The sequence below is a fragment of the Myxocyprinus asiaticus genome, chromosome 30, assembly GCF_019703515.2.
Source record: "Myxocyprinus asiaticus isolate MX2 ecotype Aquarium Trade chromosome 30, UBuf_Myxa_2, whole genome shotgun sequence".
Taxonomy (NCBI): domain Eukaryota; kingdom Metazoa; phylum Chordata; class Actinopteri; order Cypriniformes; family Catostomidae; genus Myxocyprinus; species Myxocyprinus asiaticus.
Window position 1 is genome coordinate 412,298 of NC_059373.1, and position 22,710 is coordinate 435,007.

The 22,710-nt window shown below is 44.3% G+C and overlaps 1 protein-coding gene across 1 annotated transcript in view; it reads right to left on the reverse strand.

Moving 5' to 3' along the window:
• Window positions 1-22,710, reverse strand: part of LOC127421211 (collagen alpha-1(XIV) chain) — an 86,790-nt gene that overhangs the window by 30,112 nt on the left and 33,968 nt on the right. The window contains exons 27-38 of the mRNA XM_051664064.1: window positions 22,603-22,641; window positions 22,342-22,480; window positions 19,959-20,101; window positions 19,771-19,880; window positions 16,740-16,898; window positions 16,545-16,622; window positions 12,762-12,848; window positions 12,616-12,669; window positions 12,110-12,205; window positions 11,451-11,504; window positions 11,271-11,324; window positions 11,132-11,185 (exon numbers count right to left, since the gene is read on the reverse strand). Of these exons, the coding sequence (XP_051520024.1) occupies window positions 11,132-11,185; window positions 11,271-11,324; window positions 11,451-11,504; window positions 12,110-12,205; window positions 12,616-12,669; window positions 12,762-12,848; window positions 16,545-16,622; window positions 16,740-16,898; window positions 19,771-19,880; window positions 19,959-20,101; window positions 22,342-22,480; window positions 22,603-22,641 (1,067 nt within the window). The remainder of the gene's footprint in view (window positions 1-11,131; window positions 11,186-11,270; window positions 11,325-11,450; window positions 11,505-12,109; window positions 12,206-12,615; window positions 12,670-12,761; window positions 12,849-16,544; window positions 16,623-16,739; window positions 16,899-19,770; window positions 19,881-19,958; window positions 20,102-22,341; window positions 22,481-22,602; window positions 22,642-22,710) is intronic.

The window sequence follows — 22,710 nt, forward strand, 5'->3', positions numbered from 1 at the left end:
CCACAGAGAGAGATGAGAGAGATCCACAGAGAGAGATGAGAGAGATCCACAGAGAGAGATGAGAGAGATCCACAGAGCAGAGAGAGATGAGAGAGATCCACAGAGAGAGATGAGAGAGATCCACAGAGAGAGATGAGAGAGATCCACAGAGAGAGATGAGAGAGATCCACAGAGAGAGATGAGAGAGATCCACAGAGAGAGATGAGAGAGATCCACAGAGAGAGATGAGAGAGATCCACAGAGAGAGATGAGAGAGATCCACAGAGAGAGATGAGAGAGATCCACAGAGAGAGATGAGAGAGATCCACAGAGAGAGATGAGAGAGATCCACAGAGCAGAGAGAGATGAGAGAGATCCACAGAGAGAGATGAGAGAGATCCACAGAGAGAGATGAGAGAGATCCACAGAGAGAGATGAGAGAGATCCACAGAGAGAGATGAGAGAGATCCACAGAGAGAGATGAGAGAGATCCACAGAGAGAGATGAGAGAGATCCACAGAGCAGAGAGAGATGAGAGAGATCCACAGAGAGAGATGAGAGAGATCCACAGAGAGAGATGAGAGAGATCCACAGAGAGAGATGAGAGAGATCCACAGAGAGAGATGAGAGAGATCCACAGAGAGAGATGAGAGAGATCCACAGAGAGAGATGAGAGAGATCCACAGAGAGAGATGAGAGAGATCCACAGAGCAGAGAGAGATGAGAGAGATCCACAGAGAGAGATGAGAGAGATCCACAGAGAGAGATGAGAGAGATCCACAGAGAGAGATGAGAGAGATCCACAGAGAGAGATGAGAGAGATCCACAGAGAGAGATGAGAGAGATCCACAGAGAGAGATGAGAGAGATCCACAGAGAGAGATGAGAGAGATCCACAGAGAGAGAGATGAGAGAGATCCACAGAGAGAGATGAGAGAGATCCACAGAGAGAGATGAGAGAGATCCACAGAGAGAGATGAGAGAGATCCACAGAGAGAGATGAGAGAGATCCACAGAGAGAGATGAGAGAGATCCACAGAGAGAGATGAGAGAGATCCACAGAGAGAGATGAGAGAGATCCACAGAGAGAGATGAGAGAGATCCACAGAGAGAGATGAGAGAGATCCACAGAGAGAGAGATGAGAGAGATCCACAGAGAGAGATGAGAGAGATCCACAGAGAGAGATGAGAGAGATCCACAGAGAGAGATGAGAGAGATCCACAGAGAGAGATGAGAGAGATCCACAGAGAGAGATGAGAGAGATCCACAGAGCAGAGAGAGATGAGAGAGATCCACAGAGAGAGATGAGAGAGATCCACAGAGAGAGATGAGAGAGATCCACAGAGAGAGATGAGAGAGATCCACAGAGAGAGATGAGAGAGATCCACAGAGAGAGATGAGAGAGATCCACAGAGAGAGATGAGAGAGATCCACAGAGCAGAGAGAGATGAGAGAGATCCACAGAGAGAGATGAGAGAGATCCACAGAGAGAGATGAGAGAGATCCACAGAGAGAGATGAGAGAGATCCACAGAGAGAGATGAGAGAGATCCACAGAGAGAGATGAGAGAGATCCACAGAGAGAGATGAGAGAGATCCACAGAGAGAGATGAGAGAGATCCACAGAGAGAGATGAGAGAGATCCACAGAGAGAGATGAGAGAGATCCACAGAGAGAGATGAGAGAGATCCACAGAGAGAGATGAGAGAGATCCACAGAGAGAGATGAGAGAGATCCACAGAGAGAGATGAGAGAGATCCACAGAGAGAGATGAGAGAGATCCACAGAGAGAGATGAGAGAGATCCACAGAGAGAGATGAGAGAGATCCACAGAGAGAGATGAGAGAGATCCACAGAGAGAGATGAGAGAGATCCACAGAGAGAGATAGAGAGAGATCCACAGGCAGAGAGAGATGAGAGAGATCCACAGAGAGAGATGAGAGAGATCCACAGAGAGAGATGAGAGAGATCCACAGAGAGAGATGAGAGAGATCCACAGAGAGAGATGAGAGAGATCCACAGAGAGAGATGAGAGAGATCCACAGAGAGAGATGAGAGAGATCCACAGAGAGAGATGAGAGAGATCCACAGAGAGAGATGAGAGAGATCCACAGAGAGAGATGAGAGAGATCCACAGAGAGAGATGAGAGAGATCCACAGAGAGAGATGAGAGAGATCCACAGAGAGAGAGATGAGAGAGATCCACAGAGAGAGATGAGAGAGATCCACAGAGAGAGATGAGAGAGATCCACAGAGAGAGATGAGAGAGATCCACAGAGAGAGATGAGAGAGATCCACAGAGAGAGATGAGAGAGATCCACAGAGAGAGATGAGAGAGATCCACAGAGAGAGATAGAGAGAGAGAGATGAGAGAGATCCACAGAGAGAGATGAGAGAGATCCACAGAGAGAGATGAGAGAGATCCACAGAGCAGAGAGAGATGAGAGAGATCCACAGAGAGAGATGAGAGAGATCCACAGAGAGAGATGAGAGAGATCCACAGAGAGAGATGAGAGAGATCCACAGAGAGAGATGAGAGAGATCCACAGAGAGAGATGAGAGAGATCCACAGAGAGAGATGAGAGAGATCCACAGAGAGAGATGAGAGAGATCCACAGAGAGAGAGAGATCCACAGAGAGAGATGAGAGAGATCCACAGAGAGAGAGATGAGAGAGATCCACAGAGAGAGATGAGAGAGATCCACAGAGAGAGATGAGAGAGATCCACAGAGAGAGATGAGAGAGATCCACAGAGAGAGATGAGAGAGATCCACAGAGAGAGATGAGAGAGATCCACAGAGAGAGATGAGAGAGATCCACAGAGAGAGATAAGAGAGATCCACAGAGAGAGATGAGAGAGATCCACAGAGAGAGATGAGAGAGATCCACAGAGAGAGATGAGAGAGATCCACAGAGAGAGATGAGAGAGATCCACAGAGAGAGATGAGAGAGATCCACAGAGAGAGATGAGAGAGATCCACAGAGAGAGATGAGAGAGATCCACAGAGAGAGATGAGAGAGATCCACAGAGAGAGATGAGAGAGATCCACAGAGAGAGAGATGAGAGAGATCCACAGAGAGAGATGAGAGAGATCCACGGGAGAGAGAGATCCACAGGAGAGAGAGATGAGAGAGATCCACAGAGAGAGATGAGAGAGATCCACAGAGAGAGATGAGAGAGATCCACAGAGAGAGATGAGAGAGATCCACAGAGAGAGATGAGAGAGATCCACAGAGAGAGATGAGAGAGATCCACAGAGAGAGATGAGAGAGATCCACAGAGAGAGATGAGAGAGATCCACAGAGAGAGATGAGAGAGATCCACAGAGAGAGATGAGAGAGATCCACAGAGAGAGATGAGAGAGATCCACAGAGAGAGATGAGAGAGATCCACAGAGAGAGATGAGAGAGATCCACAGAGAGAGATGAGAGAGATCCACAGAGAGAGATGAGAGAGATCCACAGAGAGAGATGAGAGAGATCCACAGAGAGAGATGAGAGAGATCCACAGAGAGAGATGAGAGAGATCCACAGAGAGAGATGAGAGAGATCCACAGAGAGAGATGAGAGAGATCCACAGAGAGAGATGAGAGAGATCCACAGAGAGAGATGAGAGAGATCCACAGAGAGAGATGAGAGAGATCCACAGAGAGAGATGAGAGAGATCCACAGAGAGAGATGAGAGAGATCCACGAGAGAGAGATCCACAGAGAGAGATGAGAGAGATCCACAGAGAGAGATGAGAGAGATCCACAGAGAGAGATGAGAGAGATCCACAGAGAGAGATGAGAGAGATCCACAGAGAGAGATGAGAGAGATCCACAGAGAGAGATGAGAGAGATCCACAGAGAGAGATGAGAGAGATCCACAGAGCAGAGAGGATGAGAGAGATCCACAGAGAGAGATGAGAGAGATCCACAGAGAGAGAGTGAGAGAGATCCACAGAGAGAGATGAGAGAGATCCACAGAGAGAGATGAGAGAGATCCACAGAGAGAGAGATGAGAGAGATCCACAGAGAGAGATGAGAGAGATCCACAGAGAGAGATGAGAGAGATCCACAGAGAGAGATGAGAGAGATCCACAGAGAGAGATGAGAGAGATCCACAGAGAGAGAGAGATGAGAGAGATCCACAGAGAGAGATGAGAGAGATCCACAGAGAGAGATGAGAGAGATCCACAGAGAGAGATGAGAGAGATCCACAGAGAGAGATGAGAGAGATCCACAGAGAGAGATGAGAGAGATCCACAGAGAGAGATAAGAGAGATCCACAGAGAGAGATGAGAGAGATCCACAGAGAGAGATGAGAGAGATCCACAGAGAGAGATGAGAGAGATCCACAGAGAGAGATGAGAGAGATCCACAGAGAGAGATGAGAGAGATCCACAGAGAGAGATGAGAGAGATCCACAGAGAGAGATGAGAGAGATCCACAGAGAGAGATGAGAGAGATCCACAGAGAGAGATGAGAGAGATCCACAGAGAGATCCACAGAGAGAGATGAGAGAGATCCACAGAGAGAGATGAGAGAGATCCACAGAGAGAGATGAGAGAGATCCACAGAGAGAGATGAGAGAGATCCACAGAGAGAGATGAGAGAGATCCACAGAGAGAGATGAGAGAGATCCACAGAGAGAGATGAGAGAGATCCACAGAGCAGAGAGAGATGAGAGAGATCCACAGAGAGAGATGAGAGAGATCCACAGAGAGAGATGAGAGAGATCCACAGAGAGAGATGAGAGAGATCCACAGAGAGAGATGAGAGAGATCCACAGAGAGAGATGAGAGAGATCCACAGAGAGAGATGAGAGAGATCCACAGAGCAGAGAGAGATGAGAGAGATCCACAGAGAGAGATGAGAGAGATCCACAGAGAGAGATGAGAGAGATCCACAGAGAGAGATGAGAGAGATCCACAGAGAGAGATGAGAGAGATCCACAGAGCAGAGAGAGATGAGAGAGATCCACAGAGAGAGATGAGAGAGATCCACAGAGAGAGATGAGAGAGATCCACAGAGAGAGATGAGAGAGATCCACAGAGAGAGATGAGAGAGATCCACAGAGAGAGATGAGAGAGATCCACAGAGCAGAGAGAGATGAGAGAGATCCACAGAGAGAGATGAGAGAGATCCACAGAGAGAGATGAGAGAGATCCACAGAGAGAGATGAGAGAGATCCACAGAGAGAGATGAGAGAGATCCACAGAGAGAGATGAGAGAGATCCACAGAGAGAGATGAGAGAGATCCACAGAGCAGAGAGAGATGAGAGAGATCCACAGAGAGAGAGATGAGAGAGATCCACAGAGAGAGATGAGAGAGATCCACAGAGAGAGATGAGAGAGATCCACAGAGCAGAGAGAGATGAGAGAGATCCACAGAGAGAGATGAGAGAGATCCACAGAGCAGAGATGAGAGAGATCCACAGAGAGAGATGAGAGAGATCCACAGAGAGAGATGAGAGAGATCCACAGAGAGAGATGAGAGAGATCCACAGAGAGAGATGAGAGAGATCCACAGAGAGAGATGAGAGAGATCCACAGAGAGAGATGAGAGAGATCCACAGAGAGAGATGAGAGAGATCCACAGAGCAGAGAGAGATGAGAGAGATCCACAGAGAGAGATGAGAGAGATCCACAGAGAGAGATGAGAGAGATCCACAGAGAGAGATGAGAGAGATCCACAGAGAGAGATGAGAGAGATCCACAGAGAGAGATGAGAGAGATCCACAGAGAGAGATGAGAGAGATCCACAGAGAGAGATGAGAGAGATCCACAGAGAGAGATGAGAGAGATCCACAGAGAGAGATGAGAGAGATCCACAGAGAGAGATGAGAGAGATCCACAGAGAGAGAGAGATGAGAGAGATCCACAGAGAGAGAGATGAGAGAGATCCACAGAGAGAGATGAGAGAGATCCACAGAGCAGAGAGAGATGAGAGAGATCCACAGAGCAGAGAGAGATGAGAGAGATCCACAGAGAGAGATGAGAGAGATCCACAGAGAGAGATGAGAGAGATCCACAGAGAGAGATGAGAGAGATCCACAGAGAGAGATGAGAGAGATCCACAGAGAGAGATGAGAGAGATCCACAGAGAGAGATGAGAGAGATCCACAGAGAGAGATGAGAGAGATCCACAGAGAGAGATGAGAGAGATCCACAGAGAGAGATGAGAGAGATCCACAGAGCAGAGAGAGATGAGAGAGATCCACAGAGAGAGATGAGAGAGATCCACAGAGAGAGATAAGAGAGATCCACAGAGAGAGATGAGAGAGATCCACAGAGAGAGATGAGAGAGATCCACAGAGAGAGATGAGAGAGATCCACAGAGAGAGATGAGAGAGATCCACAGAGAGAGATGAGAGAGATCCACAGAGAGAGATGAGAGAGATCCACAGAGAGAGATGAGAGAGATCCACAGAGAGAGATGAGAGAGATCCACAGAGAGAGATGAGAGAGATCCACAGAGAGAGATGAGAGAGATCCACAGAGAGAGATGAGAGAGATCCACAGAGAGAGATGAGAGAGATCCACAGAGAGAGATGAGAGAGATCCACAGAGAGAGATGAGAGAGATCCACAGAGAGAGATCCACAGAGAGAGATGAGAGAGATCCACAGAGAGAGATGAGAGAGATCCACAGAGAGAGATGAGAGAGATCCACAGAGAGAGATGAGAGAGATCCACAGAGAGAGATGAGAGAGATCCACAGAGAGAGATGAGAGAGATCCACAGAGAGAGATGAGAGAGATCCACAGAGAGAGATGAGAGAGATCCACAGAGCAGAGAGAGATGAGAGAGATCCACAGAGAGAGAGATGAGAGAGATCCACAGAGAGAGATGAGAGAGATCCACAGAGAGAGAGAGAGATGAGAGAGAGATCCACAGAGAGAGATGAGAGAGATCCACAGAGAGAGATGAGAGAGATCCACAGAGAGAGATGAGAGAGATCCACAGAGAGAGATGAGAGAGATCCACAGAGAGAGATGAGAGAGATCCACAGAGAGAGATGAGAGAGATCCACAGAGAGAGATAAGAGAGATCCACAGAGCAGAGAGAGATGAGAGAGATCCACAGAGAGAGATGAGAGAGATCCACAGAGAGAGATGAGAGAGATCCACAGAGAGAGATGAGAGAGATCCACAGAGAGAGATGAGAGAGATCCACAGAGAGAGATGAGAGAGATCCACAGAGAGAGATGAGAGAGATCCACAGAGAGAGATGAGAGAGATCCACAGAGCAGAGAGAGATGAGAGAGATCCACAGAGAGAGATGAGAGAGATCCACAGAGAGAGATGAGAGAGATCCACAGAGAGAGATGAGAGAGATCCACAGAGAGAGATAAGAGAGATCCACAGAGCAGAGAGAGATGAGAGAGATCCACAGAGAGAGATGAGAGAGATCCACAGAGAGAGATGAGAGAGATCCACAGAGCAGAGAGAGATGAGAGAGATCCACAGAGCAGAGAGAGATGAGAGAGATCCACAGAGAGAGATGAGAGAGATCCACAGAGAGAGATGAGAGAGATCCACAGAGAGAGATAAGAGAGATCCACAGAGCAGAGAGAGATGAGAGAGATCCACAGAGAGAGATGAGAGAGATCCACAGAGAGAGATGAGAGAGATCCACAGAGAGAGATGAGAGAGATCCACAGAGAGAGATGAGAGAGATCCACAGAGAGAGATGAGAGAGATCCACAGAGAGAGATGAGAGAGATCCACAGAGAGAGATGAGAGAGATCCACAGAGCAGAGAGAGATGAGAGAGATCCACAGAGAGAGATGAGAGAGATCCACAGAGAGAGATGAGAGAGATCCACAGAGAGAGATGAGAGAGATCCACAGAGAGAGATGAGAGAGATCCACAGAGAGAGATGAGAGAGATCCACAGAGAGAGATGAGAGAGATCCACAGAGAGAGATGAGAGAGATCCACAGAGAGAGATGAGAGAGATCCACAGAGAGAGATGAGAGAGATCCACAGAAGAGAGAGATGAGAGAGATCCACAGAGAGAGATGAGAGAGATCCACAGAGAGAGATGAGAGAGATCCACAGAGAGAGATCCACAGAGAGAGATGAGAGAGATCCACAGAGAGAGATGAGAGAGATCCACAGAGAGAGATAGAGAGATCCGAGAGAGATCCACAGAGAGAGATGAGAGAGATCCACAGAGAGAGATGAGAGAGATCCACAGAGAGAGAGATGAGAGAGATCCACAGAGCAGAGAGAGATGAGAGAGATCCACAGAGAGAGATGAGAGAGATCCACAGAGAGAGATGAGAGAGATCCACAGAGCAGAGAGAGATGAGAGAGATCCACAGAGAGAGATGAGAGAGATCCACAGAGAGAGATGAGAGAGATCCACAGAGAGAGATGAGAGAGATCCACAGAGCAGAGAGAGATGAGAGAGATCCACAGAGAGAGATGAGAGAGATCCACAGAGAGAGATGAGAGAGATCCACAGAGAGAGATGAGAGAGATCCACAGAGAGAGATGAGAGAGATCCACAGAGCAGAGAGAGATGAGAGAGATCCACAGAGTGAGATGAGAGAGATCCACAGAGAGAGATGAGAGAGATCCACAGAGAGAGATGAGAGAGATCCACAGAGAGAGATGAGAGAGATCCACAGAGAGAGATGAGAGAGATCCACAGAGAGAGATGAGAGAGATCCACAGAGCAGAGAGAGATGAGAGAGATCCACAGAGCAGAGAGAGATGAGAGAGATCCACAGAGAGAGATGAGAGAGATCCACAGAGAGAGATGAGAGAGATCCACAGAGCAGAGAGAGATGAGAGAGATCCACAGAGCAGAGAGAGATGAGAGAGATCCACAGAGAGAGATGAGAGAGATCCACAGAGAGAGATGAGAGAGATCCACAGAGAGAGATGAGAGAGATCCACAGAGCAGAGAGATGAGAGAGATCCACAGAGAGAGATGAGAGAGATCCACAGAGAGAGATGAGAGAGATCCACAGAGCAGAGAGAGATGAGAGAGATCCACAGAGAGAGATGAGAGAGATCCACAGAGAGAGATGAGAGAGATCCACAGAGAGAGATCCACAGAGAGAGATGAGAGAGATCCACAGAGAGAGATGAGAGAGATCCACAGAGCAGAGAGAGATGAGAGAGATCCACAGAGAGAGATGAGAGAGATCCACAGAGAGAGATAAGAGAGATCCACAGAGAGAGATCCACAGAGAGAGATGAGAGAGATCCACAGAGAGAGATGAGAGAGATCCACAGAGAGAGATGAGAGAGATCCACAGAGAGAGATGAGAGAGATCCACAGAGAGAGATGAGAGAGATCCACAGAGAGAGATGAGAGAGATCCACAGAGAGAGATAAGAGAGATCCACAGAGAGAGATGAGAGAGATCCACAGAGAGAGATGAGAGAGATCCACAGAGAGAGATGAGAGAGATCCACAGAGAGAGATGAGAGAGATCCACAGAGAGAGATGAGAGAGATCCACAGAGAGAGATGAGAGAGATCCACAGAGAGAGATGAGAGAGATCCACAGAGAGAGATGAGAGAGATCCACAGAGAGAGATGAGAGAGATCCACAGAGAGAGATGAGAGAGATCCACAGAGAGAGATAAGAGAGATCCACAGAGAGAGATGAGAGAGATCCACAGAGAGAGATGAGAGAGATCCACAGAGAGAGATGAGAGAGATCCACAGAGAGAGATGAGAGAGATCCACAGAGAGAGATGAGAGAGATCCACAGAGAGAGATGAGAGAGATCCACAGAGCAGAGAGAGATGAGAGAGATCCACAGAGAGAGATGAGAGAGATCCACAGAGAGAGATAAGAGAGATCCACAGAGAGAGATGAGAGAGATCCACAGAGAGAGATAAGAGAGATCCACAGAGAGAGATGAGAGAGATCCACAGAGAGAGATGAGAGAGATCCACAGAGAGAGATGAGAGAGATCCACAGAGAGAGATGAGAGAGATCCACAGAGCAGAGAGAGATGAGAGAGATCCACAGAGAGAGATGAGAGAGATCCACAGAGAGAGATGAGAGAGATCCACAGAGAGAGATGAGAGAGATCCACAGAGAGAGATCCACAGAGCAGAGAGAGATAAGAGAGATCCATGGAGATCCCCATTCACTTCCATTGTAAGTGTCTCACTGGAACACAGATTTGTGCTTTTTTTAAAGAAAAGGAGGAATGAGTCGAAATTATTTTTTGTGGAAATCAACATTATGACACAAATGCTGTCGATCGAGGTTAACTTGTATTGAACCTGGAATATTCCTTTGATGTTGTGGAAGCGTATCCTGCTTGTCATTCTTTAATAAAGCAAACGTTACTCTGGGATATTGTGTTTACTGGTCGCTTGGTGAAACAGATGTTTTTCAGTTAAGTTACTGTAACAAGTTTGCAATTTTAATGAGTTCTGACAGAGATTATTTAGCAGAGATGGGCCACTTTTATTTAAATGAATGGGAGAAATTGGAACGCCCAACCAAGGAGCTCTGAGCACCCAACGGGCAACGGATATAGAAAGGAAGTCCCGCCTTAGTTAAAATAGCCAATCACCTTTTAGATACAGACATCACCTGTCAATCAACTCTAGAACGTGCATGTAATATGAGGTCAAGAAGCACAATTTATGATTCCAGTATTGTCCGATTTTATTGCTGATTTGAAAAATGTTCTTTGATTGTAATCTTGATCAAATGTTGAGATTTTGCTCTTTCCCCATTCAAGTAGATAGGAGCTGTACTGTCATGACTGGAAATATCCTCCTGAGAGCGTCCCAAAGATGACCGACAGTGGACTGACTCACTAGAGAGACTTTGGTTCTGAGTATTTTGTTCTTCTAAAACCACTGCACATGTAATGTACATGTTTTTGCACAGATAGTGTGTTTAAATGATACTGGACATATTAAAATAGTTCTCCATGAATGTTTGGTCATTTCAAGGGTTTGGACCCCGTTACAATTGTCAAAATAACATTAAATGTACGGTGAATAAGACACTTTCATATGAAATGAAACAAGTAAAAGGGTTCATGATGATAAACAAAGCATGCAGTATCTCCGTAAAATGTCTTTTAGATTGCACTAACTCCTCAAACACTGCTGCCCTGAAACTCTATTTGATATTTCCATGAACATGTGAACCCTGACACAGATACGCAGAGTGAACTCACTATAGATCCGGGTGGACCAACTCTCCCCTGAGGGCCGTCTTTACCTGGCAGACCCTGCAGAGGAGGAGAACATGTGATCATATATACAGCCAATCCCAGTGCACACTGACAGTGACATTACAAGTGTGGGGTGTGTTACCCTGGGTCCTGGAGGCCCCTCACGTCCTACTGACCCAGGAGTGCCCGCAACACCCTGCAGGAGCAAAACACAGAGATGTTTATAGTCAATGTAAACGTAAATGTAAAGAGAGACAGTAAATGAAGGTGTGTAGTGTGAAATAAAGATGAGAGAAGTGTGCGATTCAATAGATGTCTTCACCTGTGGCCCTGGGGGGCCCGCATCACCTTTCTGCCCCGTCTCACCTGGGGCCCCCTGAGAAGCAGAAAAACAAAAACGGAGAAATCTTCACATTACAACTTGGGGTAAAAATGTGTTTAATTACAATGCCAAACTGTTCCTAAACATAGGATTAATTGTCTTTATGCAGGAAATAATTATTTCTTATACATTATGCATTTGTGACTGAGACTCACGATAGTGAATAGTGAAAATCTGACTTTGTGAAACTAAATGCTGCCAGATATTCTGGACTGTTCCGTCAGACTCTGTCCTGAGGCCCTTCACACATTTATGATGTTGTTGAGTAAAACATTTACATTTACATTTTACATTTATGCATTTGGCAGACGCTTCTATCCAAAGTGACTTACAGTGCACTTATTACAGGGACAATCCCCCTGGAGCAACCTGGAGTTAAGTGCCTTGCTCAAGAACACAATGGTGGTGACTGTGGGGATCGAACCTGCAACCTTCTGATTACCAGTTATGTGCTTTAGCCCACTACGCCATCACCACTCAAAACAAGAAGTCATACAACTTGACTTTATTTTGCCTGTGTTTTGTAATCTAGTAGTTATGAAGGTGAATTATTCAGAAACATGTTGAATATAAAATCAGTGTTAATGTATATTAGTTACCGGAGAGCCTCTAATGGAGCGTCCACTGGGTCCCGGGGGGCCAGGGGGGCCCTGAGCACCTGGGACTCCAGCGTCACCTACTGGACCAACAAGACCCTACAGCACACACACACACACACACACACACACACATCACACAAACACAGACACACACACATCCACAGACACACACACACATCACACAAACACACAGACACACACACACACACACACACACACACACACACACACAAAGACACACAGACACACAGACACAGACAGACACACACACACACACACACAGACACAGACAGACACACACACACAGACACAGACAGACACACACACACACACACCATATTTTAAAAATGTATCATACATAATACATTACAGAATATTTCATGTTCATGTATTTAAGTAGCAGGATCATGTACAGTCAGCTTCACAGGGTCCTGATCACCCTGTCAGGGTTAATGATAATGATTGTCTGATTGTACATTCGCACTGGATTGTGGGTAATACTCTACCACTGGACCGGGTTCACCACGATCTCCTCTGGATCCTCTCATACCAGGACCTCCCTGTCATCACACACACACAAATGAGATGAATAATGTAAGAGAAGCGTTCGAGTATATTTCAGACGTGTCTGGATGTTGTGATGACGTCATACAGGTGGTCCAGGTGGGCCGGGCGGGCCCTTGCTGTCCTGAGTGCAGGTGCAGGCACGAGGAAGAGCGGGACAATCGGCCTCTTTCCTCTGATAACAAACAACAAGATCAACAAGAGATAATACAACGATCAGAAAAACATCTCAAATTGTTAGCTGAGATTTTGACACTAAGTAAAACTATTTATCAAAGATCTAACCATTTAAAATCTAAAATATAACTACTTAAAATTGTATTTTATTAATAATGGTGCTTAAAAGTGGATGAGGCGCAGCTTCTCTTATGCGGTGCTTTAACAACAACAGTGACTGTTAGTTCAGCGATACTTAACAACAAATAAATACCCAACACAGAAAATTACTTGATTAAAAAACTGCATACAGTCTTGCAGTTGGATTCCATTTATGTTTTAATTCAATTTTTACTATCAAAACGGTGTCTAAATTTTAATCAAATTAAATTATAATTAATTTTGAACAAAACAGTGGAACAAGGCTATTCAGTATACTTTTGCTTTTGTGATTATGTAGACACAAGTAGTATTATTGCTACTACTTTGCATATGACATTTTTCTATTCAGTAGTTATATTTCTGTCATTATGTCTTCAATTTCATGCATCCAGAGCTTTTATTTTTGCAGAAAACTTCTGTTTTGGTGGACCTTTGAGTTCTTCCTGTGTGTTTTTGAAGGTAGTTTTAAAGAAGCTCCCCGTTCCAAATGAAATGCTGAAATACTTAAGCTGAAATCTCAGAGCTGCACCAGAGAAAGAATTTGTGTGAGTGTTCACAGTCACTCTTACAATGAACACACACAGTATGAGCATCATGTGTGATCTGTTTGTGTATGTGTGTATGTGTGTGTGAGACAGAGAGCAGAGTGGCACCTCTCGTTCATTCTGAAGTGTGCAGCGGATGCAAACTATATACAGTATAGCTGAAATCAGAAGTTTACATACACTTAGGTTGAAGTCATTAAAACTCATTTTTTAACCACTCCACAGATTTAATATTAGCAAACTATAGATTTTGGCGAGTCGTTTAGGACATCTACTTTGTGCATGACATGAGTAATTTTTCCAACAATTGTTTACAGACTGATTGTTTCACTTTTAATTGACTATATCACAATTCCTGTGGGTCAGAAGTTTACATACACTAAGTTAACTGTGCCTTTAAGTAGCTTGGAAAATTCCAGAAAATGATGTCAAGCCTTTAGCCAATTAGCTTCAGAGGTGCACTGAATTGGAGGTGTAGATGTGGATGTATTTTAAGGTCTACCTTCAAACTCAGTGCCTCTTTGCTTGACATCATGGGAAAATCAAAAGAAATCAGCAAAGACCTCAGAAAACAATTGTGGACCTCCACAAGTCTGATTCATCCTTGGGAGCAATTTCTAAACACCTGAAGGTACCACGTTCATCTGTACAAACAATAGTACGCAAGTATAAACACCATGGGACCACACAGCCATCATACCGCTCAGGAAGGAGACGCATTCTGTCTCCTAGAGATGAACGTAGTTTGGTGTGAAAAGTGCAAATCAATCCCAGAACAACAGCAAAGGACCTTGTGAAGATGCTGGAGGAAACAGGTAGACAAGTATCTATATCCACAGCAAAACGAGTCCTATATCGACATAACCTGAAAGGCTGCTCAGCAAGGAAGAAGCCACTGCTCCAAAACTGCCATAAAAAAGCCAGACTACAGTTTGCAAGTGCACATGGGGACAAAGATCTTACTTTCTGGAGAAATGTCCTCTGGTCTGATGAAACAAAAATTGAACAGTTTGGCCATAATGACCATCGTTATGATTGGAGGAAAAAGGGTGAGGCTTGCAAGCCGAAGAACACCATCCCAACCGTGAAGCATGGGGGTGGCAGCATCATGTTGTGGGGGTGCTTTGCTGCAGGAGGGACTGCTGCACTTCACAAAATAGATGGCATCATGAGAAAGGAAAATTATGTGGATATATTGAAGCAACATCTCAAGACATCAGCCAGGAAGTTAAAACTCGGTTGCAAATGGGTCTTCCAAATGGACAATGACCCCAAGCATACCTCCAAAGTTGTGGTAAGATGGCTTAAGGACAACAAAGTCAAGGTGTTGTTAAACTGTTAAACAATTTAAAGGCAATGCTACCAAATACTAACAAAGTGTGTGTAAACTTCTGACCCACTGGGAATGTGATGAAAGAAATAAAAGCTGAAATAAATCATTCTCTCTGCTATTATTCTGACATTTCACATTCTTAAAATAAAGTAGTGATCCTAACTGACCTAAGACAGGGAATGTTTTCTACCATTAAATGTCAGGAATTGTGAAAAACTGAGTTTGGCTAAGGTGTATGTAAACGTCTGACTTCAACTGTATATATAGTATATTAAATGAAATTGCATCCTTTTGCTGTCTAATGATCACACTTAACATACTGATATTTGAAATTACTTCATCAGAAAAATTTCCAATTCTGTAAAATGATGCCAATAGCTCCATACTGTAGTAAAGTACGGAAATAAGCAACAAGATGATATGATACGGTTTTAAAAAGTTTGGTATTGTGATATTTCGTTTGTACCAGTGTACTGAGCAACCCTACTGTTAGGATACGTCCAAATTAATCCGGATCAGGGGCGAAACTCATGAGGGGCGAAAAAAGTGAGACACCTACTGGTCCACAAACATGTTTTCGGGGGATTTTCTATTTAAGAATAAACTAAAAGTGCCAATTCCAGCGATTTTAATGATTCAAGTATAGCAAAAAATATATATATATCTTTTTTTTTCTCCCTTTTTCTCCCCAATTTCTCATGCCCAATTCCCAATGCGCTCTAAGTCCTCGTGGTGGCGTAGTGACTCGCCTCAATCCGGGTGGTGGTGGATGAATCTCAGTTGCCTCCGCGTCTGAGACCATCAATCTGCGGATCTTATCACGTGACTTGTTGAGCGTGTTACCGTGGAGACGTAGCGCGTGTGGAGGCTTCACGCTATTCTCCACGGCATCCACGCTCAACTCACCACACGCCCCACTGAGAGCGAGAACCACATTATAGTGATCACTACCAAATCTACGAAATCTACCAAAAGACTTTATAGTATTTGATCACTTTAAGAACAAAGCAGATCTATAACTTTCCTTCAGTTTGTGAATGGCTAAGCACGACTTCATCCGAAAGACAACAATAATAGTCTAATAATAATAATGAGTTTTAATAATGTCCTTCTCCTTTATTAAAATATGCATGTCAACAAATCTTCTGACTTCAGTAGAATTTTTAAGCATTATAAGAACAAAGAAGATCTATTATTATCCTACAGTTTTTAAACTGCTGAGCATGACTTTTATCAGAAAAGACAACAATAATAGCATAATAGTAATAATTATGAGTTTCAATAATGTCCTTTCCTCATTGTAAAGCATATTTTATATGAGTTGCATCGAGGCATCAACACTCGAACACCAGCGTCAAGCGCCACTTTACCCTCCACATGACAAGCTGCAGAAAGCGTCACAGAGGGGCAATTATAGGAGTTTATCATGCAAGAAAGTGGGAGATGTAAACGATAAACACTGGGGGGAAAAACTGGAAATTTCTTTGATTGCAGAAAGTAAAAAATAGACTCTTATGTTTAGGTCTGTGCATTTTCTCAGTTTCACTTTGCGCTGCTGTAATCAATCACGCAGCAGTCCGTCTCAGACAATCAGCACACTAAAACCCTCTTAAAGAATATGCACCTTTAAAATTCATCCACTTTAAAGTACCATTTCTACACACACACAGCTCACCAGGCTGGGCAGCTCACAGCATTTGTCACGTTGAGCCCATGAAGTGCTGCAGACGATATCAAAGGACTGCAGCTGAAACTAAACATATACACACACACACACACACACACAGATGTGACAAACTGTTATTATAACACTAAACTGCATTTATACATGAGCTTTACTCTGACCAAAAACAATAAGCACACACAGTACCGGTGCAGAGTTGTCTCTGGAGCCTCTGGACTGCACCATTTTTCCCAGCACCTCTACACCATCAGTGCTGATGTTTTTGGCCGCATTAATGGACTTCTCTCCCGCTGATTTACAGTCGACCATCACTAGAGCCAACGTCTTACTCACTGCGATATGCAGCTGCGCTCACACACAAACACACATACACACACAGACACAGACACACACACACACACACACACACATGTTGGTGCAGCTATCATAATGAGGACTCTCCATAGATATAATGATTTTTATACTGTACAAACTATAGATTCTATCCCCTAACCCTACCCCTACCCCTAAACACACACACACACACACACACACACAAACACACAAACACACACAGACACACACACATGTTGGTGCAGTTATCATTATGAGGACTCTCCATAGACATAATGATTTTTATACTGTACAAACTATAGATTCTATCCCCTAACCCTACCCCTACCCCTAAACACACACACACACACACACACACACACACACACACATACACACACACACACACACACACACACGTTGGTTTATCTATCATTATGAGGACTCTCCATAGACATAATGATTTTTATACCGTATGAACTATAGATTCTATCCCCTAACCCTAACCCTACCCCTAAACACACACACACACACACACACACACACACACACACACACACACACACACACACACATGTTGGTGCAGCTATCATTATGAGGACTCTCCATAGACATAATGATTTTTATACTGTATGAACTATAGATTCTATCCCCTAACCCTAACCCTACCCCTAAACACACACACACACACACACACACACACACACACACATGTTGGTGCAGCTATCATTATGAGGACTCTCCATAGACATAATGATTTTTATACCGTATGAACTATAGATTCTATCCCCTAACCCTACCCCTAAACACACACACACACACACACACACATGTTGGTGCAGTTATCATTATGAGGACTCTCCATAGACATAATGATTTTTATACTGTATGAACTATAGATTCTATCCCCTAACCCTAACCCTACCCCTAAACACACACACACACACACACACACACATGTTGGTGCAGTTATCATTACACACACACACACACACACACACACACACACACACACAACACACACACACACACACACACACACGTTGGTGCAGTTATCATTATGAGGACTCTCCATAGACATAATGATTTTTATACTGTACAAACTATAGATTCTATCCCCTAACCCTACCCCTACCCCTAAACACACACACACACACACACACACACACACACACACACACACATACACACACACACACACACACACACACACACGTTGGTTTATCTATCATTATGAGGACTCTCCATAGACATAATGATTTTTATACCGTATGAACTATAGATTCTATCCTCCTAACCCTAGACCCTACATAATGATTTTTATACTGTATGAACTATAGATTCTATCCCCTAACCCTAACCCTACCCCTAAACACACACACACACACACACACACATGTTGGTGCAGTTATCATTATGAGGACTCTCCATAGACATAATGATTTTTATACTGTATGAACTATAGATTCTATCCCCTAACCCTAACTCTACCCCTAACCCTAACCCTACCCCTAAACACACACACACACACACACACACACACACACACACACACACTCACACACACTCACATGTTGGTGCAGCTATCATTATGAGGACTCTCCATAGACATAATGATTTTTATACTGTATGAACTATAGATTCTATCCCCTAACCCTAACTCTACCCCTAACCCTAACCCTACCCCTAAACACACACACACACACACACACACACACACACACACACACACACACTCACACACACTCACATGTTGGTGCAGCTATCATTATGAGGACTCTCCATAGACATAATGATTTTTATACTGTATGAACTATAGATTCTATCCCCTAACCCTAACTCTACCCCTAAACCTAACCCTCACACACACACACACACACACACACACACACACACATGTTGGTGCAGTTATCATTATGAGGACTCTCCATAGACATAATGATTTTTATACCGTATGAACTATAGATTCTATCCCCTAACCCTACCCCTACCCCTAAACCTAACCCTCACAAAAAACTTTCTGCATTTTTACATTTTCAATAAAACATCGTTTAGTATGTTTTTTAAGTGATTTATGGGGACACTAGAAATGTCCTCATAAACCACATTTATAGCATAATACCCCTGTAATTACCAGTTTATAACCTAAAAAAAAGTCCTCGTAAACCACTTAAACCTGCCCACATACACACCACACACACACACTCTCTCTCTCACACACACACACACACACGCTCACACTCACACAAACACATACACTCACTCACACACACTCTCTCTCACACACACACTCACCCTCACACAAACACATACACTCACTCACACACACTCTCTCTCTCACACACACACACACACACACACACACACACGCTCACACTCACACAAACACATACATTCACTCACACACTCTCTCTCTCTCACACACACACACTCACCCTCACACAAACACATACACTCACTCACACACACTCTCTCTCACACACACACTCACTCACACACACTCTCTCTCACACACACTCTCTCTCTCACACACTCTCTCTCTCACACACACACACACACACACACACGCTCACACTCACACAAACACATACATTCACTCACACACTCTCTCTCTCTCACACACACACACTCACCCTCACACAAACACATACACTCACTCACACACACTCTCTCTCACACACACACTCACTCACACACACAAATATACACAAACATACACCCACACACACACAAGAAAAGATCAGACCAACCTTGGGCTCATGTGACTTCCAATTAGACTACCTCCAGAATGCAACTGGATACTAAAGGCACACTTAAAAAAAATTTACTTTCAGATAACAAAATTACGTTTATCTCTGGCAGTTTTCTTATATGTTTTCTAAGAGAGCCGTGTGTGAATTCTGACCTTGTGAAAACTGCCATAGAAGAGTTTCTGGATTTCAGCCCCTTCAAATGTCACCGTCTGGAAATCACCCTTATAGTCAGTGTTGAAGAAGCTCAGAGTCTTTCCTGCATCTGTGAAGTGAGGAGACGAAATGAGATCACACTTTGATTCCACACAGGAAACACAAACATCTTCGGTGTGTCACTCACTGTCCAGTATGATGCCCACTAATGGCTCATTGTTGTTGTTGAGGATTTCCCACAATGCAAAGGGCTCCTCTGGGGTTTCTGGGAGCAGGCGGAAGAGCATCGTGATGGTGTAGTCTGAAGGCAGACCCTCTGGGTGGAGAAACCTGGGGTCAGGGGGTCACAGCAAAAGGATCCAAAAGAAATTTTCATGACTTTTAAGATTTTATTAGTGGAAAACCAAATGTAAAATTCCAGTAGCAAGGCTAGTTAGCTCAGAGCAGCAGCTGAGAAGCATTTGTGCATCTCAAACTGCAGTGAGACAGGACTGCATTTTAGCATCAGTACAGTTTAACACATGTATGCTAAAATGCTTTAAATTATTTTTTTTCCACATCAATCTACACTTCATAGCCCATAATGACAAAGCAAACCGAGATTTTCGATAACTTTGCAAATTTATTAAAAAGAAAGAACTGAAATATCACATTGACAGTATTCAGACCCTTTGTTATGACACTTGAGATTTAGCTCAGGTGCATCCCATTTCTCTGGATCATCTTTGAGATGTTTCTACACTTTGATTGGAGTCCACCTGTGGCAAATTCAATTGATTGGACATGATTTGGAAAGGCACACACCTGTCTATATAAGGTCTCACAGCTGAAAATGCATATCAGAGCAAAAACCAAGCCATGAGGTCAAAGGAACTGCCTGCAGAGCTCAGAGACAGGATTGTGTCGAGGCACAGATCTGGGGAACGCTACAAAAACATTTCTAGCTGCATTGAAGGTTCCCAAGAGCACAGTGGCCTCCATGATTCTTAACTGGAAGAAGTTTGGAACAATCAGGACTCTTCCTAGAGCGGGCCACCCGGCCAAACTGAGCAATCAGGGGAGAAGGGCCTTAGTAAGAGAGGTGACCAAGAACCCGATGGTCACTCTGGTTGAGCTCCAGAGATCATGTGTGGAGATGGGAGAAACTTACAGAAGAACAACCATCACTGCAACACTCCACCGATCTGGGCTTTATGGCAGAGTGACCAGACGGAAGCCTCTCCTCAGTGCAAGACACATAAAAAGCACCTAAAGGACTCTCAGACTGTGAGAAACAAGATTCTCTGGTCTGATGAAATGAAGATTGAACTGTTTGGCCTCAATTCCAAGTGTCATGTCTGGAGGAAACCAGGCACCGCTCATCACCTGCGCAATACCATCCCAACGGTGAAGCATGGTGGTGGCAGCATCATGCTGTGGTGGATGTTTTTCAGTGGCAGGGACTGGGGGACTGGTCAGGGTTGAAGGAAAGCTGAAAGCAGCAAAATACAGAGATATCCTTAATGAACACCTGGTCCAGAGCACTCAGGACCTCAGACTGGGCCGAAGGTTCACCTTCCAACAGGACAATAACCCTAAACACACAGCCAAGACAACACAAGAGTGGCTCCGGGACAACTCTGTGAATGTCCTTAAGTGGCCCAGCCAGAGCCCGGACTTGAACCCAATCGAACATCTCTGGAGAGATCTGAAAATGGCTGTCCACCGACGGTCCCCATCCAACCTGACAGAGCTTGAGAGGATCTGCAGTGAAGAATGGCAGAAAATCCCCAAATCCAGGTGTGCAAACTTGTTGCATCATACTCAAAAGAGGCTGTAATCGCTGCCAAAGGTGCTTCAACTAATACTGAGTTAAGGGTCTGAATACTTATGTCAATGTGATATTTCAGTTTTTATTTTATTAACATATTGCAATATCAAAAATCTGGTATTTGCTTTGTCATTATGGGGTATGGAGTGTAGATTGATGTGAAAAAATAAAGCATTTTAGCATAATGCTGCAACATGAAGAATGCTTGCACAGATCAACTGCCAAAGCTGTGGAGGCCATGATCATTCAATGACACCGCTGGCTTATGCATACTGTCGCTTCAGGAGCGCTGACCAAGAAAGATTTGGTACGACCAGTTACAACTAAGCTAAATCAGCAGCAAACAAGCACTAACCAGCACAGACCAACCTAGTCCAGCATGAAAGTTCTGGTCTGAACTGGTCTTTTCAGCAGGGATTGGGAGGAACTTCAAATTTGACCCAACACACAAAGAGAGTTGTTTTTGAGTGTGTATTGATGCTTTGACTATATTGTGTATAAAACAGTCATGCCAATGAAAGTACTTGGATATTGAGCCTGGCAGCCAAATGCTCCACCTGCCGGCAGCTCTGCCAATAAGGTGTAGAGCTGAAGATGACTGAAGACTAAATAATCCAGAGAGGATCTGGAAGGCATGTGTACTGTCATCCAAACTGCTTAGCATCTCATGCACTAAAATGAGTGTCTCAACCTTTATATCCATCAAAGAATACGCTGATGAATTTAAAGTAAGAAGTGGAAGTCATGAGTGAGTGTTCACCTGGTAGGTTGTGTTATGAGAGCATCACTGGCGAGTCTGTAGCTGCTGTAACTGTTGAAGGTTCCAGCCTCCATAGAAACACCATTCACACTGCTGTACAGATGCTCCACCAACCCAAACATCTCCATCATCCTGAACCCTAAAAGAGTGTGAGAGATCAATGAAGCAGTCAGTCTCACTTTGTGACTGCAGTCATTGGCAATAATAATAATATGAAATGTCAGTGTTAGCGTTTGTTCAGAATGTGTTTGTGTGATTGACCTGGTAAAGTGCTGCCACTCATGGGTACTGATGGACATGCTAAAAAACACACCGAAATGTTCAGAAACGCAGGAACAAAGAAACTTTATTTACACACAAACATGCATG